Source organism: Coregonus clupeaformis, chromosome 6, assembly GCF_020615455.1.
Source record: "Coregonus clupeaformis isolate EN_2021a chromosome 6, ASM2061545v1, whole genome shotgun sequence".
Classification (NCBI taxonomy): Eukaryota; Metazoa; Chordata; class Actinopteri; order Salmoniformes; family Salmonidae; genus Coregonus; species Coregonus clupeaformis.
The window spans coordinates 37,061,561-37,083,386 of NC_059197.1; the positions used below are offsets into that span (position 1 = coordinate 37,061,561).

The window sequence follows — 21,826 nt, forward strand, 5'->3', positions numbered from 1 at the left end:
CACTCTCTGGCATATGTATATTGTGTGCGTGCGTGCATGTGTGTGTGTGTGTGTAGGGGATCTACGGTCGTCTGTTTGTGTGGATTGTAGAGAAGATCAATGCAGCGATCTACAAGCCTCCGTCCCACGAGCCCAAAGCCCTCAGACGCTCTATAGGTCTACTAGACATCTTTGGCTTCGAAAACTTCACCATCAACAGGTACACACACACACACACACACACACAAACAGAACAGAGACACACACCTGACTGCAGTTTTTGTCGGTTTACCTGCCCTGCGTTCGTGTGTGTGTGTGTGTGTGTCTCCCCATCAACAGTTTTGAGCAGCTGTGCATTAACTTTGCCAACGAGAACCTGCAGCAGTTCTTTGTGAGACATGTGTTCAAGTTGGAGCAGGAGGAATACAACCTGGAACACATCAACTGGCAACACATCGAGTTCACAGACAACCAGGACGCCCTGGATATGATCGCTATCAAACCCATGAACATCATCAGCCTCATAGACGAGGAGAGCAAGTTCCCCAAGGTAATGATGACAGTATAACACAGAGGTAGAGGAGAGGAGAGGAGGATAGGGGGTGGGGGAGAAAGGGATGAGAGACATGATCGTATCAAACCCATGATCATCATCAGCCTCATAGACGAGGAGAGCAAGTTCCCCAATGTAACTACATTATAGATATATACAGTACATATACAGATGTAGGACCTTAATTTGATCAGGAAATGTCAAATTTGTAGTGTATTTGAGTTTTAAAAAGGCTTCTGAAGTTTGTAATTTCCATTTAGACATTTCAGACTTGATTTCACCTTACGAAAAATGTATCAACCCCTACAAAAATGTAAATTAATTATAATCCACATAATAATTCACATTTCCTGTTGCTGCAGGACTATTTTCCTGCTGTAGCAAACTGGCTCAAATTAAGATCCTACATCTGTAGTTCCCTAAAGTAAAAGGAAGAGGAGAGAGGGAGAGAGGAGGACGAATGTGTAATCAAATATTTGTGTAAACCTACTCTATCAGTTCCCAGGGTACTTAGTTAGATCATATCTCCCTAACCCATCCCTCTCACCTTTCTCTCTCTCTCTCTCTCTCTGTCTCAGGGTACAGACACCACTATGTTGAATAAGTTGAACTCTCAGCATAAATTGAACACCAACTACATCCCTCCTAAGCACACTTATGAGACCCAGTTTGGCATCCAGCACTTTGCTGGGGTGGTCTACTACGAGACACGAGGTACGTGACAACATTATGGCAACATGATTATCACATACTGACTGACTGATTATCACATACTGACTGACTGATTATCACATAAAACATGATGACCAAAATCAGCAACTCTTGGAGGACAGTGGAAGTTGATAAAATGCTTATTTAATGTTAAAACCTACATGCTTTGGCCCATAGCCTTCATCAGGGTTTTGTGATGACCACCCTCGATGAAAAAGTAACTGTAAAGGGTTCTTCTCAGGACTAATAGAGGATAGGACACACTAAACCCAATTTCCTAAACAATAACTAATAGCCTTATCAATAATAGGTTTCTTGGAGAAGAACAGAGACACCCTGCACGGTGACATCATCCAGCTGGTTCACTCCTCCAGGAACAAGTTCATCAAGCAGATCTTCCAGGCCGATGTTGCCATGGTAACATGGCCCTCCGTCACCCAAGCAACCCTTCGCCCTAGCAGCCACACAGTCACTCGACCCACCACTCCTCCCTACACCTTGATGACATCACAGATCACTCATTTACCTGTTGGCTAGTTTCTCTGAGTGGTCATCATGAAGCGTTTCAGACAGACGGCTGTGTCTGTTCTGGTTGTCTCATGGTTTGCATCCCAAATGCCACCCTATTCCCTTATAGTGCACATAGGGCTCTGATCAGAAGTAGTGTACCAAATAGGGAATAGGGTACCATTTGGGACGCAGTTGTCTCAAGGGTTGTTTTCTCTGCATGGCATGCTGCTTTCACTCTTCTCCTCCCTCTGTCTCTTCAGTAATGTGTGGCAAGATGCTAACATTACTCTGTCTCTCCTGTCTTTCCTCTGTCTGTGTGTTTGTATCTGTGTGTGTGTGTTTGTATCTGTGTGTCTGCGTATCACACGTGTGTGCATGCACACATATGTATGTCTGCCTTGGTCTCTGGTTGGCTACTTGCCGGGTGATAATATGGGCCAACCTGACACTGGTCTGAAGGTAAAAGACGAAAAGAGGAGAAATAATCTCCATCCCTCCCTCCCTGCCTCCATCCGATGGCTGTGTACAGCAGACATATCGTCCATCGTTCAGTGGAGCCTCTCTCGCTCTCTCTGTCCTTAAACTTGGTATTTGGTGACATCCCTTCCTGTCTACTTCCTGGTTCTCTCTCACCTCTGCAAAGATGGTGGATAATGAAGATGTCGCATAATGGCCATTTACCATTTTATAAAATTGTCAAGTTTCTTGTCTGTATAAGTGGGTGTCCCCTCTCTCGCATGAGCTTGCTTTCCCGACAAATTGAGGCTGTTCTGAGGGGAAAAGGGGGGGTGCAACTCAATATTAGGAAGGTGTCCTTAATGTTTTGTACACTCAGTGTATTTAGACATTGAGTTTTGAAGAACAATAGCTTTGATAGAACTGTTGTTGGCATTACTTTAAAACAGTTCTAACCTTGACATCAAAATATATCTGTCACAATATGAGCTACATTTAGCCTGCTTTCCTGTATGGGAATAAAAGGGAACTTAACAGAGTGAAAGAGAGAGAGTGGAAAAAGGAGAGTGAGAGGAAAAGGGATAGAATCCATTGTTACTAACCCGTGTTGATGTGTCTGTGCGTGTTTGTGTGTGTGTGCGTGCGTGTGTGGTTCTAGGGGACGGAGACCAGGAAGCGCTCTCCCACTCTGAGCAGTCAGTTCAAGCGTTCTCTGGAACTGCTTATGAGGACTCTGAGTGTGTGTCAGCCCTTCTTTGTACGCTGCATTAAACCCAATGAGTACAAAAAACCCATGGTGAGTGTGTGTGTGTGTGTGTGTGTGTGTGTGTGTGTGTGTGTGTGTGTGTGTGTGTAAAAATTTAATTGTTGTGTGTCTGTCTGTCTCTGTGTGTCTGTCTGTTATCTCTCCCAGCTGTTTGACAGGGAGCTGTGTGTTCGTCAGCTGAGGTATTCAGGCATGATGGAGACCATTCGTATCCGCAAAGCTGGTTATCCAATCAGATACACCTTTGTTGAGTTTGTGGACCGGTACAGAGTCCTCATGCCAGGAGTCAAACCTGCATACAAACAGGTAAGTGACCGTTAGAGTTTAGATGTGCCAGTCATACTAAAAGCCTTCTATGGGGGGCTCATCTGGGTAAAGTCATGTAGTCCAAAAAATGCAAGCTGTTTTGATCTTGATCAGTCTTCGCCAAAGCTTGCCTTGTCAGTGACCGTTGTCAATGGTTACCTGCCCACCGATGTCCGATCTCGATGTGTTTGTGTTTGTGTGTGTGTGTGTGTGTGTGTGTGTGTGTGTGTGTGTGTGTGTGTGTGTGTGTGTGTGTGTGTGTGTGTGTAGGAGGACTTGAGGGGAACTTGTCAGCGTATAGTGGAAGCTGTCCTGGGGAGAGATGATGATTGGCAGATGGGAAAGACCAAGATCTTCCTCAAGGTAACTAACTCCTGGGCTGAGTCCCAAATGGCACCTTATTAGGGTGCCTGATCTCTGTGTGGGCGGTAGGTAGCCTAGCGGTTAAGATCGTTGGACCAGTAACCGGAAGGTTGCTGGTTCGAATCCCTGAGCCAAAAATATGCCGATGTGCCCTTGAGCAAGGCACAACCCTAATTGCTCCTGTAAGTCGCTCTGGATAAGAGTGTCTGCTAAATGACAACAAATAAAAATAAAACATGTAAATGGTCAAAAGTAGTGCACTATATAGGGAAAAAGGGTGCCATTTGGGAGAAGCTCTGCATTTTTGGATCTGAAATATGCAAGTTGTCTACAATAACCTGTGTTAATAAGAGGGAGATAAATTTGCTATGCAGTGGAACTCAACCACAGTTGTGCCTCTGTTGACAGTTAAATGAGGACAGCACTAGGAGTGGGGTCAGTGGTCAGTGGTGGGCTGGTTACCATGGTGATGGTCATCATAGCTGAGGTCGTTATCAGAGCGACCAGCTGGTCGGACAGGAAGTAAAACATGAAGTAAAATCAGCGCATTGAAGCCAGGGCAGCGCCCACACTTCCCCTACAGGAAACAGACAGATCAAAGGAAGAGATGAAATGGACAGATGAGAGAAAGAGAGGGATGTCATGAACATAAATCAGAGGGTCTTTAGAATGTCTGTTTGGAATCTATTGACGATCACTTCTGGTTTGTGTGTGTCTGTACGTGTGCGTGTGTTTGTTTAGGACCACCATGACATGCTGTTGGAGATAGAGAGAGACAAGGCCATCACGGACAAGGTCATCCTTATCCAGAAGGTTGTACGAGGCTTCAAGGACAGGTGAGGCCGTAGTCATAGCAACCCGGTGAGACTGTTGGCATAGCAACCAGGTGAGACTGTAGTCCTAACAACCAGTTTAGACTGTTGGCAAAGCAACTAGGTCAGACTTTAGTCATAGCAACCATCTTTGAGTTAACAATCGCATCACTTCGTCTCAACAGGTCCAAATTCCTGAAGATAAGGAAGTCGGCCATGATGATCCAGAAGACGTGGCGAGGATACCACTGTCGCAAGAACTATGGAGCTGTGAGTTTTAAAAACTTGATCACTTCTCGTTGACATGAGCTGAACTGTTCCTTGTATCATTAATCAAATGACAATTTATCCTCCATGTCCTCTCCTCCTCCTCCTCCTCCCCCTCCCCTCCTCCTCTCCTCCCCTCCCCTCCCCTCCCCTCTCCTCCCCTCCTCCTTCTAGATGCGGGCAGGGTTTGCCAGACTGCAGGCGTTGTACCGCTCCAGGCGGCTGTACGTAACGTACCACGTGGCCAGACAGAGGGTGATGGGTCTGCAGGCCAGGTGTAGAGGCTGTCTGGTCCGAAGGGCCTTTAGACACCGCCTATGGGCCGTCATCACCATCCAGGCTTACACACGGGGCATGATCGCACGACGCCTCTACAAGAGACTGAAGGGAGAGGTGAGACAGAGACACAGACACATGCAGTGCAGACTGAGAGAAAGCCTCAGTCCCTCTCACTCACTTTCTCATCCTAACCCTTTCTCTCACTCTCTCATCCTAACCCTTTCTCTCACTCTCTCTATCTCTCAGTATCGGAGGAGGTTGGAGGCAGAGAAGCTGCATCTGGCTGAGGAGGAGAAACTGATGAACCAGATGAGCGCTAAGAAGGCCAAGGTCTGACATACACACACACACACACACACACACACGGGCGTCATGCACCCCAACAATCTGAGGGGGCACAAAGTACGTGAGGATGGCTAGGGATGGTCCGGAGGGGGGCCAGGCCCTGCGATCTAGAGCCATAATCGCTATGCTTAATTCTATGTCAAAAATATGTCATTTTTTCTGCATATCTAAGCATACCTCTTGAGCGGTCTGTATCCTCCTGACTGGTGGTTCTAAATTTAAAGAAACTAAATATGCTTCTCTTGCATCTCTGCTAAAATCTAGGTAAAAGATTGAAAGGATTGTGAGTCTTATTCAGTACATTTTAGTTATTGCTTGCTTTTCTAAAGTCCACCAACCTTGCCAGCAGGCATGCCAGCTAAGCTAGTTAGACAAGCTAGCTACTCTGATTGATAGCCTGAAATGGCTTATTCATAAAATTACTATGTGGCTAGTAGTATTACAGAGAAACAACAGTTGTTTTTAGGACAAATCTGAGGGGGCACGTGCCCCCTATGGGCATGACACCTCTGCACACACACACACACCTATTAACACCCAGTCTTCTGTAGGTAGAAGCAGAACGTAACCACCAGCAGAGACTAGCCCAGCTAGCGAAGGAGGACGCGGAAAGAGAGAAGAGAGAGAGAGAGGAGGTACAGAGGAAGAAGGAGATGGTGGAGCAAATGGAGAAAGCCAGACATGAGCCGGTGAACGACTCTGACATGGTGGATAAGATGTTTGGCTTCCTGGGAACAACAAACTCCTTCCCTGGACATGAGGGAGCGCCACCAGCTGGGTTCGAGGTGAGGAGGTCGCCACCTGGTGGACACACAGATGCACTGCTACAGTTAACACAATCTGCTCTAGGCTACGTTCAAATCGTTCACTGAGTGTCTTTGTGTGTGTGTGTGCATGCATCTATTTGTAGGACTTGGAGCGTGCCCATAAGGAGCTTGAGGAGGAGGATTTAGACTATGTTCTTCCTCTCCCTGAGGATGAGGAGGATGACCTGTCAGAGTATAAGTTTGCAAAGTTCGCTGCCACCTATTTCCAGGGCACCACCACACACACCTACATCCGACGGCCGCTCAAACAACCGCTGCTGTTCCATGATGACGAGGGCGACCAGCTGGTAGGTCACATGACCTCTCAACTCTGACCCCTGACACCTAACCCATGACCTCTAACCCCAGTAGACCATGTGTGTTTGTCAGACTGTCCTTTCAGGCAGCCTCCTTCTACCCAACTGCTCTTTTTATAATCACAGCAACAACACTGTTTAGGGTTGCAAAATTCCAGTAACTTTTCCCTACATTCCCCGGTTGTCCAGGAATCCAGATTGGAAGATTCCTGGAATCAGGAGGGAATAAGCAGGAAATCCAGACCAGGATTTATAGAAAACCAGGGAAATTTGGGAAAGTAACGCAAAGTTTGCAACCCTAACACTGTTGGTTTCTCTCCCCCCAGGCGGCGTTGGCGGTGTGGATTACGGTGCTGAGGTTCATGGGAGATCTCCCGGAGCCCAAGTACCACACGGCCATCACCGACGGCTCGGAGAAGATCCCTGTGATGACCAAGATCTACGAGACGCTGGGCAAAAAAACCTACAAGAGAGAACTACAGGCCCTGCAGGGGGAGGGAGAGGTGATAGGAGGGGGGAGGGGAGAGAGAGAACTACAGGCCCTGCAGGGGGAGGGAGGGAGGGAGGGAGGGAGGGAGGGAGGGAGGGGAGATAACTTTTGTTTATTGTCTATTCCATGTGCTTTGGCAATGTAAACATACAGTTGAAGTCGGAGGTTTACATACACCTTAGCCAAATACATTTAAACTCAGTTTTTCACAATTCCTGACATTTAATCCCAGTAAAAATTCCCTGTTTTAGGTCAGTTAGGATCACCACTTTATTTTAAGAATGTGAAATGTCAGAATAATAGTAGAGAGAATGATTTATTTCAGCTTTTATTTCTTAAATCACATTCCCAGTGGGTCAGAAGTTTACATACACTCAATTAGTATTTTGTACCATTGCCTTTAAATTGTTTAACTTGGGTCAAACGTGTCGGGTAGCCTTCCACAAGCTTCACACAATAAGTTGGGTGAATTTTGGCCCATTCCTCCTGGCAGAGCTGGTGTAACTGAGTCAATTTTGTAGGCCTCCTTGCTCGCACACACTTTTTCAGTTCTGCCCACACATTTTCTATAGGATTGAGGTCAGGGCTTTGTGATGGCCACTCCAATACCTTGACTTTGTTGTCCTTAAGCCATTTTGCCACAACTTTGGAAGTATGCTTGGAGTCATTGTCCATTTGGAAGACCCATTTGCGACCAAGCTTTAACTTCCTGACTGATGTCTTGAGATGTTGCTTCAATATATCCACAACATTTTCCTTCCTCATGATGCCATCTATTTTGTGAAGTGCACCAGTCCCACCTGCAGCAAAGCACCCCCACAGCATGATGCTGCCACCCCCGTGCTTCACGGTTGAGATGGTGTTCTTCGGCTTGCAAGACCCCCTTTTTCCTCCAAACATAACGATGGTCATTATAGCCAAACAGTTCTATTTTTGTTTCATCAGACCAGAGGACATTTCTCCAAAAAGTACGATCTTTGTCCCCATGTGCAGTTGCAAACCGTAATCTGGCTTTTTTATGGTGGTTTTGGAGCAGTGGATTCTTCCTTGCTGAGCAGCCTTTCAGGTTATGTCGATATAGGACTTGTTTTACTGTGGATAGAGATACTTTTGTACCTGTTTCCTCCAGCATCTTCACAAGGTCCTTTGCTGTTGTTCTGGGATTGATTTGCACTTTTCGCACCAAAGTACGTTCATCTCTAGGAGACAGAACGCGTCTCCTTCCTGAGCGGTATGATGGCTGCGTGGTCCCATGGTGTTTATACTTGTGTACTATTGTTTGTACAGATGAACGTGGTACCTTCAGGCGTTTGGAAATTGCTCCCAAGGATGAACCAGACTTGTGGAGGTCTACAATTTTTTTTTTGTCTTGGCTGATTTCTTTAGATTTTCCCATGATGTCAAGCAAAGAGGCACTGAGTTTGAAGGTAGGCCTTGAAATACATCCACAGGTACACCTCCAATTGACTCAAATGATGTCTATTAGCCTATCAGAAGCTTCTAAAGCCATGACATCATTTTCTGGAATTTTCCAAGCTGTTTAAAGGCACAGTCAACTTAGTGTATGTAAACTTCTGACCCACTAGAATTGTGATACAGTGAATTATAAGTGAAATAATCTGTCTGTAAACAATTGTTGGAAAAATTTGTGGAGTGGTTGAAAAACGAGTTTTAATGACTCCAACCTAAGTGTATGTGAACTTCCGACTTCAACTGTATGTTTCCCATGCCAATAAAGCCCTTTGAATTGAATTGAACTACAGGCCCTGCCGGGGGAGGAAGAGGTGAGAGGAGGGAGGGAGGGAGGGGAGAGAGAGAGAACTACAGGCCCTGCAGGGGGAGGAAGAGGTGAGGGGAGGGAGGGAGGGAGGGGAGGGAGGGGAGAGAGAGAGAACTACAGGCCCTGCAGGAGGAGGAAGAGGTGAGGGGAGGGAGGGAGGGGAGAGAGAGAGAACTACAGGCCCTGCAGGAGGAGGTTAGAGGAAATGTTTTGCTGTGCTGTGAGGAAAAATGTACTTACTATGACTGTGAATGCACTAACTGTAAGTCACTCTGAATAAGAGCATCTGCTAAATGACTAAAAGAAGAAGAGGGGGGAGTAATCGATAGTAACACTCAGTTATCATCGAACCTAATGAGATTATAGCTGAGTTAAACCCTCATGGTCTGATACACCTGTAGTGTTGCTCTGGGTAGTATAGTACAGTAGGGCTTCCTAGAAGACGTTTCCTAGCTGATTTATAAGCTGTGTCCTGCTGTAACCCCTCCCCTACAGAACCCCCATTCAGACAGCAACAAGAAGAACAGTGTCCGACACAAACTAGTGTCCCTCACCCTGAAGAAGAAGTCCAAGATAACTGAGGAGGTAAGAGAGAGGAGGAGGAGGAGGAGGAGGTGGTGTTAGAGTTTAAAGCATTCTAGAAGTGATGAAATGGCCCTTAGCGCCTAGGTACTTTGTCTGCATCCCAAATGGCACCCTATTCCCTATATAGTAAATTACTTTTGACCAGAGCCCTATGCTACATGGTAAAAAGTAGTGCACTATATAGGAATAGGGTGCCATTTGGGACCCAGATAGTAGGTAGATTGGATAGAATGTCCAGTGTTGATGATGTGTTTTCTATCAGGTGACCAAGCGCCTGAACGACGGAGAGATCAGTCTCCATGGCAACAGCATGTTGGAGGACCGGCCCACCTCTAACTTGGAGAAACTCCACTTCATCATCGGCAACGGAATACTTCGACCTGCCCTGAGGTAGACACACCCACACACGCATACACACACCCACACGCACAAACATGATCGCAAACACACTCTGACCTGTCCTGTGTGTGTACTCTGTAGGGATGAAATCTACTGCCAGATCTGTAAGCAGTTGAACCAGAACCCGTCTAAGAGCAGTCACGCCCGCGGCTGGATCCTCATCTCTCTGTGTGTCGGCTGCTTCGCTCCCTCTGAGAAGTTTGTCAAGGTCAGTCAGACTATAGACTCTCTGCTTACGTCCCAAATGTCCCAAATTACACCCTATTCCCTTTATAGTCCACTACTTTTGACCAGGGCCCACAGAGCCATTTGGGACGTAGCCATTGTTAGACTCTATACTTTCACTATAATTACATCACTTCCTCTATAAATGCATCACATCCTGTCTCCTCCAGTACTTGCGTAACTACATCCATGGCGGTCCTCCTGGCTACGCCCCTTACTGCGAGGAGAGACTCAGACGCACGTTTGTTAACGGTACCAGGACACAACCCCCATCCTGGCTGGAGCTACAGGTACCCACACACACACACACACACACACACACACACACATATCCCTTACCTCTCTTTTTCTCTCTTCTCCTCTCTCCACCTCTCTTCTTCGACCCCCTCCCTCTTTCCTCTCCCCACCCCCTCCCTCTGTCCTCCTTCTCTCTCCTCCTCCCCCTCTCTCTCCCCCAATTTCCTCCTCTTTCTTCTCTCCCAGGCTACTAAGTCTAAAAAGCCCATCATGTTGCCAGTAACCTTTATGGATGGGACCACTAAGACGTTGTTGACAGACTCAGCTACTACTGCCATGGAGCTGTGGAACGCCCTGGCAGACAAGATCAGCCTCAGAGACCGCTTTGGATTCTCTCTCTACATCGCTCTGTTTGACAAGGTAATACACAACCACGCACACACACACACACACACACACACACACACACACACACACACACACACACACACACACACACACACACACACACACACGCACACACAGGTACACAGGCACACGCACACACACACACCATGCATGTGCAGTATTCCAGTGTGAGCTGTGTGTGTGTACCTCTAGGTCTCCTCCCTAGGCAGTGGTAAGGACCATGTGATGGACGCGGTGTCCCAGTGTGAGCAGTATGCCAAGGAGCAGGGTGCCCAGGAGAGGAACGCCCCCTGGAGACTGTTCTACAGGAAGGAGATATTCACGCCCTGGCACAACCCTGCAGACGATGCTGTGGCCACCAACCTCATCTACCAACAGACTGTACGGGGGGTAAAGTTTGGAGAGTACCGCTGTGACAGGGTGAGTTTTACACTTAAACCAAATTACCTCTCAGTTACAAGGTGGCACTGTTTTTATGGTCCTCTGAGTCTATGAGTCAGATACTAACCCTAACCTCTCTGTCTCTCTCTCTCGCTCTCTCTCTCTCTCTCTCTCTCTCTCTCTCTCTCTCTCTCAATTTAAGTCAAAGGGCTTTATTGGCATGAGAAACATATGTTTACATTGCCAGAGCAAATTGAATAGACAATAAACAAAAGGAAAATAAACAAGGGAAACATCTCTCTCTCTCTCTCCCTCTCTCTTTCTATACGATGACTTGGCAGAGTTAGCCAGTCAGCAGTACTATGTACACATAGTATGTGGACTACGGATCTAAGATCCTGACCCTAACCTCTGTCTCTCTCTCTAGAGTGACTTGGCAGAGCTAGCCAGTCAGCAGTACTTTGTTGACTACGGTTCTGACCCTAGCTCTAACCTCTCCACCTCTAACCTCTCTCTCTCTCTCTCTCTTTTTCTCTCTCTCTCTCTGCCTCTCTCTCTCTCTCTGCCTCTCTCTCTCTCTCTGCCTCTCTCTCTCCAGGATGACCTAGCAGAGTTAGCCAGTCAGCAGTATTATGTGGACTATGGTTCTGAGATCCTGACAGAGCGTCTGCTGAGCCTGATCCCATCCTACATCCCCGACCGAGAGGTCAGCTCCTCCCGGAGCATGGAGAAATGGGCCCACGTCATCATGGCTGCCCACAAAAAGGTGCTCCTGGCTGGGGAACGGTTGGCCCGGCTCCCTTCTAGGGACTGGCTCTCTCTGGATGTCACTGGTTCTGATGTTTGATCTAGTAAACTACCAAACCATTTAGAAGAATGTTTTACTTTCAATTATTTTGATCGTAATATGTGATTGTCTTACCTAGTTTTTTAAATACACTGATTGTAAGTCACTATGTGTGTGTCCCAAATGGCACCATATTTCCTACATAGGGCACTACTTTTGACCAGAGCTCTATGGAACCTGGTCAAAGGTATTGCACTATATAGGGAATAGGAGGCCATTTGGGACAACCTAACTGTGCGTCCCCCCCTCTCCTCTCCGCCCCAGGGCATCTACACCCAGCAGAGGTTTGACCCCCAGAAGGTGAAGGAGGAAGTGGTGGACTTTGCTCGCTACAAATGGCCGCTCCTCTTCTCACGCTTCTATGAGGCCTTCAAGTTCTCAGGTACGTTACTCTACCTGCTGTAACGTACCTGCTGTACCTGCTCGACCAACTACCTTCTTTAGTACCTGTCAGTCAGTCTGTTTGGTGCTGTACCTCGTCATATCTCTGAGGAATAATTATTGACTTGCAGGGGGTTGTTCCTGGCATCTAGGTATACATGTGATCTAGGCTTAGTCCTAATTTACTCACTCCTCACAAAGTGTGCACTTGCACCCTACCCGTCATGGATTTAGAAGCATTGGATTGGTGTACTCATTCGCTGTAGGGAGTTTCCACCATTGTTAAATCTATGACAGGGAGTGTGAAAGTGCACACTTCGGGAGAAGGACGGAGAATCGGGACACAGCCCTAGTCACGTGTCCATACTCTGATCCCGCCCCTCTCTCCACCATACAGGTCCAAGTCTGCCTAAGAATGATGTCATTGTGGCGGTGAACTGGACAGGGGTGTACTTTGTAGACGAACAGGAGCAGGTGCTGCTAGAACTCTCTTTCCCAGAGATCACTGCAGTCTCCAGCTGCAGGTGAGGCATGATGGGATTTGGAGTCCACCTTAACACTGTTGCCCTCTCGACCATAAACATAACGACGACTCTGTTTATTTTTCTTTTGTTTTCTGTTCTTTTCTTCTATCATATTTTCTCCTGAGCTACTAATTTCAAGAAGCCTACTTACTATGTTGCCTGTAATAATATTATTTTAAATTTGTATAGTTAGTTAGCCATCCTCCTTACTTGGGCTAGCCACCCTGTTTTGTTGTTTTGTTGGTGGACACCTCAACCCCCCATGGTTAGCTGAACTGTTAGGGAATAGATATGGGCTCGATCTTCCGAGCTAACAACTGTATTCATGTCTCTCTCTCCCTTCTTCTGAGACTGCTAGCTAGCTACACCGCACCGCGCATAAGCAATTATTTGAGCATTCTTCTGTGTGTCGATAGAGGTGGTAAGCTGCAGGTGCAGAGCTTTACGTTGGCGACCATGAAGGGCGATGAGTTTACGTTCACGTCGACCAACTCTGAGGACATCAGAGACCTTGTGGTAACGTTCCTAGAGGGCCTGAGGAACCGGTCCAAGTACGTGGTGGCTCTGCAGGACAACACTAACCCTGGTGAGTAGAGTACACACACACACACACACACACACACACACACACACATACACACACAAACTGTACCTTTTCCCCTCCAGTTGGGGAGGAAACATTCCTGTCGTTCCAAAAGGGAGACCTGATCCTATTGGACCAGGAGACAGGTCAGCAGGTCATGACCTCAGGCTGGGCCCACGGGGTCAATGAACGGACCAATCAAAAAGGAGATTTCCCTGCTGACGCCGTCTACGTCCTGCCCACTGTTACCAGACCTCAGGCTGACGTAGTGGTGAGACACATACACAAAACACACACACACACACACACACACACACACACACACACACACACACACACACAGCCTACACTGTAATGGCTCTATCTGTGTGATCCTCAATCCTCTCTCTCATCTCTCTCTCTCTCTCTCTAGGCGTTGGTTACCATGACACCAGACCAGAGACAGGAGACGGTGCGTTTGTCTCAGCTGGTTCTGCCGGAGACTGGAGAGGAGAGGGTTAAACCTTACACACTGGAAGAGTTCAGCTACGACCACTTCAGGTAGACACACACAGACACACGCACGTACGCATGCATGCAGGCACACACACAATACATGTTGCAGTGTTTGTAACTGTGTGGGTTTTCTGTCTGAGGAAAATGTCACGTTCTCTATTCCTGTCACTACACCTCTCTTTCTCCCCTCTCTTTCTCCTCCCCCTTCTCTCACCCGCTCTCTCTCTCTCTCTCTCTCTCGCTCTCTCTCTCCATTCCTCCCTCACCCTAGACCTCCTCCCAAACACACTCTGAGCAGGGTGATGATAACTAAGAACAGAGGGAAGGCCTCAATGTGGAGCTGCACCAGAGAGCCTATCAAACAGCCCCTACTGAAGAAGGTCCTCAGCCATGAAGACCTGTCACAGGACGCCTGTATGGCCTTCATAGATATCCTTTACTGGCTACTTGCTAACAACACAGTCTGTAGTGTGTGTGCGTGTGTGTCTGCGTGTTTGTGTTTCAGACTTACGATCTTGTGATGAGGTAAATCTGCCTGCAACTTAAAATCACCCTTGGCCCAGATATGGAATTTCCTCTTTGCCTAATGGTTAAGATGTTGGTTTCCCAGGAGACGAGGGTTCAGATCCCACCTGTGACATTTGTGTGATATGTTGACTCCTTGACCGTGCCACCTATGATGAAGTATATGGGGGATTACCCATCTAAGCGAACGCGTTCGGTCAACGAGCTGACAGACCAGATCTTTGAAGGAGCCCTGAAAGCCGAACCTCTAAAAGATGAGATCTTCTGTCAGATACTCAAACAACTCACAGACAACCACGTCAAGTAAGAACACACACACACACACACACACACACACACACACACACACACACGGGAAACTTCTTGCAGATTCCGCTCTGTTGGTTTGTGTCCTGACCACAGAGTGTGTGTGTGTGTGTGTGTGTGTGTATGTGTGTGTAGGTACAGTGAGGAGAAGGGCTGGGAGTTGCTGTGGCTGTGTACAGGTCTGTTCCCTCCCAGTAACATGCTGCTGTCTCATGTCCAACGCTTCCTTCAGTCCAAGAAACATCACCCTCTGGCTCAGGACTGTATGACACGACTACAGAAGGCCCTACGGTAACACACACTCACACATACAGTTGAAGCCGGAAGTTGACATACACCTTAGCCATATACATTTAAACTTTCACAATTCCTGACATTTAATCCTAGTAAAAATTCCCTGTCTTAGGTCAGTTAGGATCACCACTTTATTTTAAGAATGTGAAATGTCAGAATAATAGTAGAGAGAATGATTTATTTCAGCTTTTATTTCTTTCATCACATTCCCAGTGGGTCAGAAGTTTACATACACTCAATTAGTATTTGGTAGCATTGACTTTAAATTGTTTAACTTGGGTCAAACGTTTCGGGTAGCCTTCCACAAGCTTCCCACAATAAGTTGGGTGAATTTTGGCCCATTCCTCCTGACAGAGCTGGTGTAACTGAGTCAGGTTTGTAGGCCTCCTTGCTCGCACACGCTTTTTCAGTTCTGCCTACATATTTTCTATAGGATTGAGGTCAGGGCTTTGTGATGGCCACTCCAATACCTTGACTTTGTTGTCCTTAAGCCATTTTGCCACAACTTTGGAAGTATGCTTGGGGTCATTGTCCATTTGGAAGACCCATTTGCGACCAAGCTTTAACTTCCTGACTGATGTCTTGATGTCTTGCTTCAATATATCCACATAATTTTCCTTCCTCATGATGCCATCTATTTTGTGAAGTGCAGCAAAGCACCCCCACAGCATGATGCTGCCACCCCCGTGCTGCACGGTTGGGATGGTGTTCTTTGGCTAGCAAGCAACCCCCTTTTCCCTCCAAACAATGGATGGTCATTATGGCCAAACAGTTCTATTTCTGTTTAATCAGACCAGAGGACATTTCTCCAAAAAGTACAATCTTTGTCCCCATGTGCAGTTGCAAACCGTAGTCTGGCTTTTTTATGGCGGTTTTGGAGCAGTGGCTTCTTCCTTGCTGAGTGGCCTTTCAGGTTATGTCGATATAGGACTCGTTTTACTGTGGATATAGATACTTTTGTACCTGTTTCCTCCAGCATCTTCATAAGGTCCTTTGCTGTTGTTCTGGGATTGATTTGCATTTTTCGCACCAAAGTACGTTCATCTCTAGGAGACAGAATGCGTCTCCTTCCTGAGCGGTATGACGGCTGCGTGGTCCCATGGTGTTTATATTTGCGTACTATTGTTTGTACAGATGAACGTGGTACCTTCAGGCGTTTGGAAATGGCTCCCAAGGATGAACCAGACTTATGGAGGTCTACAATTATTTTTCTGAGGTCTTGGCTGATTTTTTTTTATTTCCCCATGATGTCAAGCAAAGAGGCACTGAGTTTGAAGGTAGGCCTTGAAATACATCCACAGGTACACCTCCAATTGACTCAAATGATGTCAATTAGCCTATCAGAAGCTTCTAAAGTCATGACATCATTTTCTGGAATTTTCCAAGCTGTTTAAAGGCACAGTCAACTTAGTGTATGTAAACTTCTGACCCACTGGAATTGTGATACAGTGAATTATAAGTGAAATAATCTGTCTGTAAACAATTGTTGGAAAAATTACTTTTGTCATGCACAAAGTAGATGTCCTAACCGACTTGCCAAAACTATAGTTTGTTAACAAGAAATGTGTGGAGTGGTTGAAAAACAGGTTTTAATGACTCCAACCTAAGTGTATGTAAACTTCCGACTTCAACTGTACGTGGGCGCAAACACACGTGCACACGCACATACTCACATACACTCACCCATCTCACATATCAACAGACACACTCTGTTAATGATACACTCCTCTTCATCTCGTTACCTTGTTGATGTTGCTGTTATTGTTGTTGTTGTTATTATTATTGTTGTTGTTGTTGTTATTGTTATTGTTGGTGTTGTTGTTATTATTGTTGGTGTTGTTGTGGCGACAGGAATGGCTCGAGGAAGTACCCTCCCCACCTGGTGGAGGTAGAGGCCATCCAACATAAGACCACCCAGATCTTCCACAAGGTCTACTTCCCTGACAATACTGATGAGGTACACACACACGCACGCACGCACACACACACACATGAACACACATATACGCACACACTGACACACACAAACTATCTTTCTAACTGTATTTCTGGTTGTTATTGACAGGCATTTACTGTGATGTGATTGGCTGCTCTTCGTGAATGACAGCTGTTTACTGTGCTGTCATTGGCTGGTGTGTGTGATTAACAGGTGTTAACTGTGCTGTGATTGGCTGGTGTGTGTGATTGACAGGTGTTTACTGTGCTGTGATTGGCTGGTGTGTGTAATTGACAGGCATTTGAGGTGGAGTCCAGCACCAAGGCTAAAGACTTCTGTCTGGCAATCTCTGCTCGCCTGCTGCTCAAATTACCTGAAGGATTCAGCCTGTTCGTAAAGATCTCCGACAAGGTGATAGCCACACACCCACACGCACACACGCACACACACACACGCACACTAACGACTTGTTCGTCATTACAGCAGATTTTGCAGGCGACAGCCGACTGATTGATCTACAAATCACCTAGGATCATAAATAACTACTAATTATTATTTGTAGATCAATCAGGCAATCACAATTTACCCACAATATATCACAGATTTGATGTTCTCGAACATGCCCCAACTCTTTTTGTGTGTGTGTGTGTGTGTGTGTGTGTGTGTGTGTGTCTTGTAGGTGATCAGTGTACCAGAGGGCGATTTCTTCTTTGACTTTGTCAGACACCTCACAGACTGGATCAAGACGGCTCGGCCCTCTAAAGATGGTATTCCATAAAAACTAGGATTTAGATTGAACTGTCCTTTTAATATGAACTATCCCTTTAACATGAACTATCCATTTAACATGAACTATCCCTTTAACATGAACTAACCCTTTAACATGAACTATACCTTTAATCCCTTTAACGTGTGTGTGTGTGTGTGTGTGTGTGTGTGTGTGTGTGTGTGTGTGTGTGTGTGTGTGTGTGTGTGTGTGTGTGTGTGTAGGTATCATACCGTCTTTGACCTACCAGGTGTTCTTCATGAAGAAGCTGTGGACCAACACTGTTCCTGGTAAAGACTCCTTCGCTGACTCCATCTTCCACTACTACCAGGTGTGTGTGTAATGGAACTGGTTCCGCTTGTACTGAGTAAACTTAAAAGATTCAAAGCCTGACAATGTTCATATACTAAGACTGGGATTCAATCAAAGGTGCGTTGTTCGTTGTTATGGCTTGAGCCAACACCTACAGCGTTTACCATGAATGCATTCTCCAGGAATATCGGGGAAATGTATTTTAAAATACACATTGTCTGTAGTGCAATGCACTTGGCGCCTCTGATAGAATCCAGGACTATTGTTCACTATTAACTGGTCACTTTTGCCCTCCGGTTACCTAGGAGCTGCCCAAGTATCTCCGTGGTTACCATAAGTGTAGTCGTGACGAGGTGTTCCAGCTGGGAGCGTTGATCTACAGGGTGAAGTACGAAGACGACAAGTCTCACTTCCCCTCAATACCCAAGATCCTGCGGGAGCTGGTGCCACAGGACCTGATTCGCCAGCTCTCCCCAGATGACTGGAAACGGGTGAGACAAGACTTCTCCCTCCTCTCCTGGGCTCTGATTGGCTGCCCTGGCTATGTCCTTAATGGCTGTCTTTCTCATGATTGACTACTGCATTCATCTGTATCTGTGACCTAATCAACTGTTTTATTGTTTTTTTTCTCTGTTTTTTGGTGTATGGCTGTGTGTCTGTTTAACTTTGCATACATATATGTGTATGTGTGTGTAGTCTGTAGTAGCGTATTTCAATAAACAGGCTGGTAAGTCCAGGGAGGAGGCCAAACTCCAGTTCCTGAAGATCATCTTCAAATGGGCCACGTTCGGATCCGCCTTCTTCGAAGTCAAGGTAACCACGCCGTTCAGTGATGTCATTCTCAATCTCACCTTGGGGTCACGTTACTGTCTCTGTCTGGGATGTCTGTCTGTCTGGGATGTCTGCCTGCCTGCCGGTCTGTCTGTCTGTCTGTCGGTCGGTCTTTCCAGTATTGTGTACCTCTTCTCAGTCAGTGCGATATTCTCTCTGTTCAGCAAACCACAGCGCCCAACTTCCCAGAGATCCTCCTAATTGCCATCAACAAGCATGGAGTCAGCCTCATAGACCCAAAGACCAAGGTGTGTATGTATGTGTGTGTGTGTAGATAGGTCCTTTATTAATTTCCAAGGGTACATTTCCTGTGTGTGTGTTACATGACGTCTCATCTCTTTCTCTAGGTGTATGTGTGTGAACGTGTTACCTGGTATTTCACTAATGTCTGTGTGTGTGTGTACTACAGGACATCCTGACCACCCACCCGTTCACTAAGATCTCCAACTGGAGCAGTGGTAACACCTACTTCCACATCACCATTGGCAACCTGGTCAGGGGCAGCAAGCTGCTGTGTGAGACCTCACTGGTGAGACACACACACACACACGTAAAAAACACACGCGCGCCCTCACGTACACACACACACACACACACACACACACACACACACGCGCACGCACATGATGAAAACAGATTTGTGTGTGTGTGTGTTTTCAGGGCTATAAGATGGATGACCTCCTGACTTCCTACATCAGCCAGATGTTGACCACCATGAGTAAACAGAGAACTGGGAGGGGCCACAGCAAGTGAACTTCCTATTGGCAGGAAGCTGCAGAGCTAATTAGAATACTGCGCCCTGTTTGCCAGCCCTGCAGCTGGGGGCAGAGCTTCTCTAACCAGGTGTGGAAGATGAGCCGGAGCCCCTCCTCTAGCACCGCCTCCAGCTATGCACATAGCAACGACCTTAGCAATGTCTCTAGCAACAACCATAGCAACGATCCTGATGACGAGCCCTCTATTGAGGATGACTACCTCTAAGCCCCGCCCCTTTATCCTCCCAAAGACACTGTACACACACACACACTACAAACACGAAGGTTGTAAACACACACACAAACAGTTAAATTAGTGTTTTTGAACATTGTGTTCAGACTGAAGAGTTGGCAGTCTGTTACCAAGGAGACTTGTTATTAACCAATTGGATGGACAGAATGAATGGAAAGCCATGTGATTGGGTACTTTAACTAGACAATTAAATAGTTACTGAAAATAAGAATTAAGTGAACTTACTGAGTAAAATACTTGAGTAGCAAAAATATGCAAACCAGCAGCCTCGGAAGTTGTAACTCAACACAACAACGCAAGATCGCCAATTATGTTCTTGTGTTTCCTACTTGCGTATGGTATAATTAGGCTTTAGCTCAGAGGTCTGTCTGTCTGTGCTGTAAGCCTCAGGTGGACTTGCCTGCTGTGGAGTTTTAACATAGAGCGTTAGTGTTTGACCAGAAAGGATCATTATCTGTTGGTATTTGGCAGATCTATGTACTGTAGCTCTATGAGACTAGTGTTTAACTCACCAATGGCCTTTGTCATACTAACTAGAACTAGGGTTGCAAAGTACCCTACAATCCTTACTAGAACCAGGTCTAGACCTAACTCAGCTGGAAAAGAACTGATCCATGGATGATTCTGAGTTCTGCATGAAGAGTTCTATACCTTGCGTCCCAATGGTACCCTATTCCCTATATAGTTCCCTGGTCAAAAGTAGTGCACTATAAAGGGAATAGGGTGTCATTTGGGACGCACCCTGTGTGTTAGTAGTGTGTTGTTCAGGCAGGATGCTGATGTTACTGTCTGTTTCTCCTGTTCTGCACAGAGGAGCTTGACACCACTACAAACACCTCCTTCCCTCCACAACTAACTAACCTGTCTGTCTGCTGTTGAATTTGTTTGTTTTTGTTTAAGATTTTTGGTACTTATTTTATATTTACATTGTGTAAAGGATCTGTCCATGTAGTGAAAATATGGTTTGTATGAGGAATCAGTCTATATTCTACAGGCGCTAGTTTACATTAACAACACAGAGTTCTGGGTGAATTTCCACTAATCAGCTCAACGTATGTTTTATAACACTGTGGATGTGTCTCAAATGGCACCCTATTCCCTATATAGTGCACTACTTTTAACCAGAGCCCTATGGGCCCTGGTCAAAAATAAGGCTCTGGGCAAAAGTATTGCACTATTTAGGGAATAGGGTGCCATTTAGGATGCACAGTGTTCCCGGTCTGTCTGGGTGATATTACTACAACATTACTACAGCAGCTGTGTTGCTCCACTGTCCTGATAGAAGACATGATGACGGTGGAGCTACTGTCAGAGATGCCGTTAGTCTAGTTGTCCTTGCCCCGCCCCTCCTCTGCACCCCCAATGAGGGCCAGGATTAAATCAGAAACCGTACTGTAGTGCGCTTGACATTTAAAGGGAATTTCCAATTGAGCCGACATCTGCAGTAGTTACCTTGAATACGATCTCCGTGAATGAGTTAACATAGCCTTTAAAAGCCGCATTGTTTATTAGAGCGCTCAGATTGAATCCCGGCCAGGGTGTCTGTTTTTGTAAAAACAATAAAGATGATTGGATGGAGACAGTGGGCCGATGTATTTTTGTTCAACTGGAGTAACAGAAGTAGCGTTATACTGTGGACATGGAATCAAATGGGTTAATTAATGAATACAAACACCAACCAACTCAATCCTTTAAAGATGTTTTATATCAGGTAATACCATTTACAGTCAGAAAATAGTTACAGTAAAATAATAACATAGAGAAGGCTCATATACATTAAAACAAAATGGTCGTCCTGTTATACAGAAAACGACAAGAAATACTATGTAGCCTTTCGCTATTTAACAACAATTACATTCAGAGTGTTTGATACCTTTGAATCATTGTTGGGACCAAATATAGGTTTCGATTCATGATAGCATGGTATTTGTATAGCCTAGCGGTCTCTAATGCAAGCAAGGTGGAGTGCAATTCCACTAATGGCATTATTTTGCCCTCTGGTCATCAGGATATCAACTGCTCTGTTGTTAGTTGGTTTACTGT

At 46.1% G+C, this 21,826-nt stretch overlaps 1 protein-coding gene across 2 annotated transcripts in view; it reads left to right on the forward strand.

Moving 5' to 3' along the window:
* LOC121568157 (unconventional myosin-VIIa) overlaps positions 1-21,395 on the forward strand; it is a 33,412-nt gene extending 12,017 nt beyond the window's left edge. For both annotated transcript variants that reach the window (XM_045220343.1, XM_045220342.1), the window contains exons 11-48: positions 57-199; positions 319-529; positions 1,111-1,246; positions 1,554-1,660; positions 2,868-3,005; positions 3,123-3,281; positions 3,552-3,644; positions 4,386-4,480; positions 4,642-4,726; positions 4,898-5,116; positions 5,249-5,332; positions 5,899-6,132; positions 6,258-6,461; positions 6,797-6,973; positions 9,236-9,325; positions 9,588-9,715; positions 9,806-9,932; positions 10,120-10,239; positions 10,433-10,606; positions 10,787-11,014; positions 11,574-11,741; positions 12,087-12,204; positions 12,601-12,727; positions 13,144-13,313; positions 13,394-13,581; positions 13,723-13,850; positions 14,077-14,234; positions 14,480-14,633; positions 14,772-14,927; positions 16,782-16,887; positions 17,164-17,277; positions 17,546-17,633; positions 17,857-17,963; positions 18,250-18,435; positions 18,641-18,757; positions 18,940-19,023; positions 19,185-19,304; positions 19,436-21,395. In XM_045220343.1, the coding sequence (XP_045076278.1) occupies positions 57-199; positions 319-529; positions 1,111-1,246; positions 1,554-1,660; positions 2,868-3,005; positions 3,123-3,281; positions 3,552-3,644; positions 4,386-4,480; positions 4,642-4,726; positions 4,898-5,116; positions 5,249-5,332; positions 5,899-6,132; positions 6,258-6,461; positions 6,797-6,973; positions 9,236-9,325; positions 9,588-9,715; positions 9,806-9,932; positions 10,120-10,239; positions 10,433-10,606; positions 10,787-11,014; positions 11,574-11,741; positions 12,087-12,204; positions 12,601-12,727; positions 13,144-13,313; positions 13,394-13,581; positions 13,723-13,850; positions 14,077-14,234; positions 14,480-14,633; positions 14,772-14,927; positions 16,782-16,887; positions 17,164-17,277; positions 17,546-17,633; positions 17,857-17,963; positions 18,250-18,435; positions 18,641-18,757; positions 18,940-19,023; positions 19,185-19,304; positions 19,436-19,528 (5,334 nt within the window). In that variant the 3' untranslated portion in view covers positions 19,529-21,395. The remainder of the gene's footprint in view (positions 1-56; positions 200-318; positions 530-1,110; positions 1,247-1,553; positions 1,661-2,867; positions 3,006-3,122; positions 3,282-3,551; positions 3,645-4,385; positions 4,481-4,641; positions 4,727-4,897; positions 5,117-5,248; positions 5,333-5,898; positions 6,133-6,257; positions 6,462-6,796; positions 6,974-9,235; positions 9,326-9,587; positions 9,716-9,805; positions 9,933-10,119; positions 10,240-10,432; positions 10,607-10,786; positions 11,015-11,573; positions 11,742-12,086; positions 12,205-12,600; positions 12,728-13,143; positions 13,314-13,393; positions 13,582-13,722; positions 13,851-14,076; positions 14,235-14,479; positions 14,634-14,771; positions 14,928-16,781; positions 16,888-17,163; positions 17,278-17,545; positions 17,634-17,856; positions 17,964-18,249; positions 18,436-18,640; positions 18,758-18,939; positions 19,024-19,184; positions 19,305-19,435) is intronic.
* The last annotated feature ends 431 nt before the right edge of the window (positions 21,396-21,826 follow it).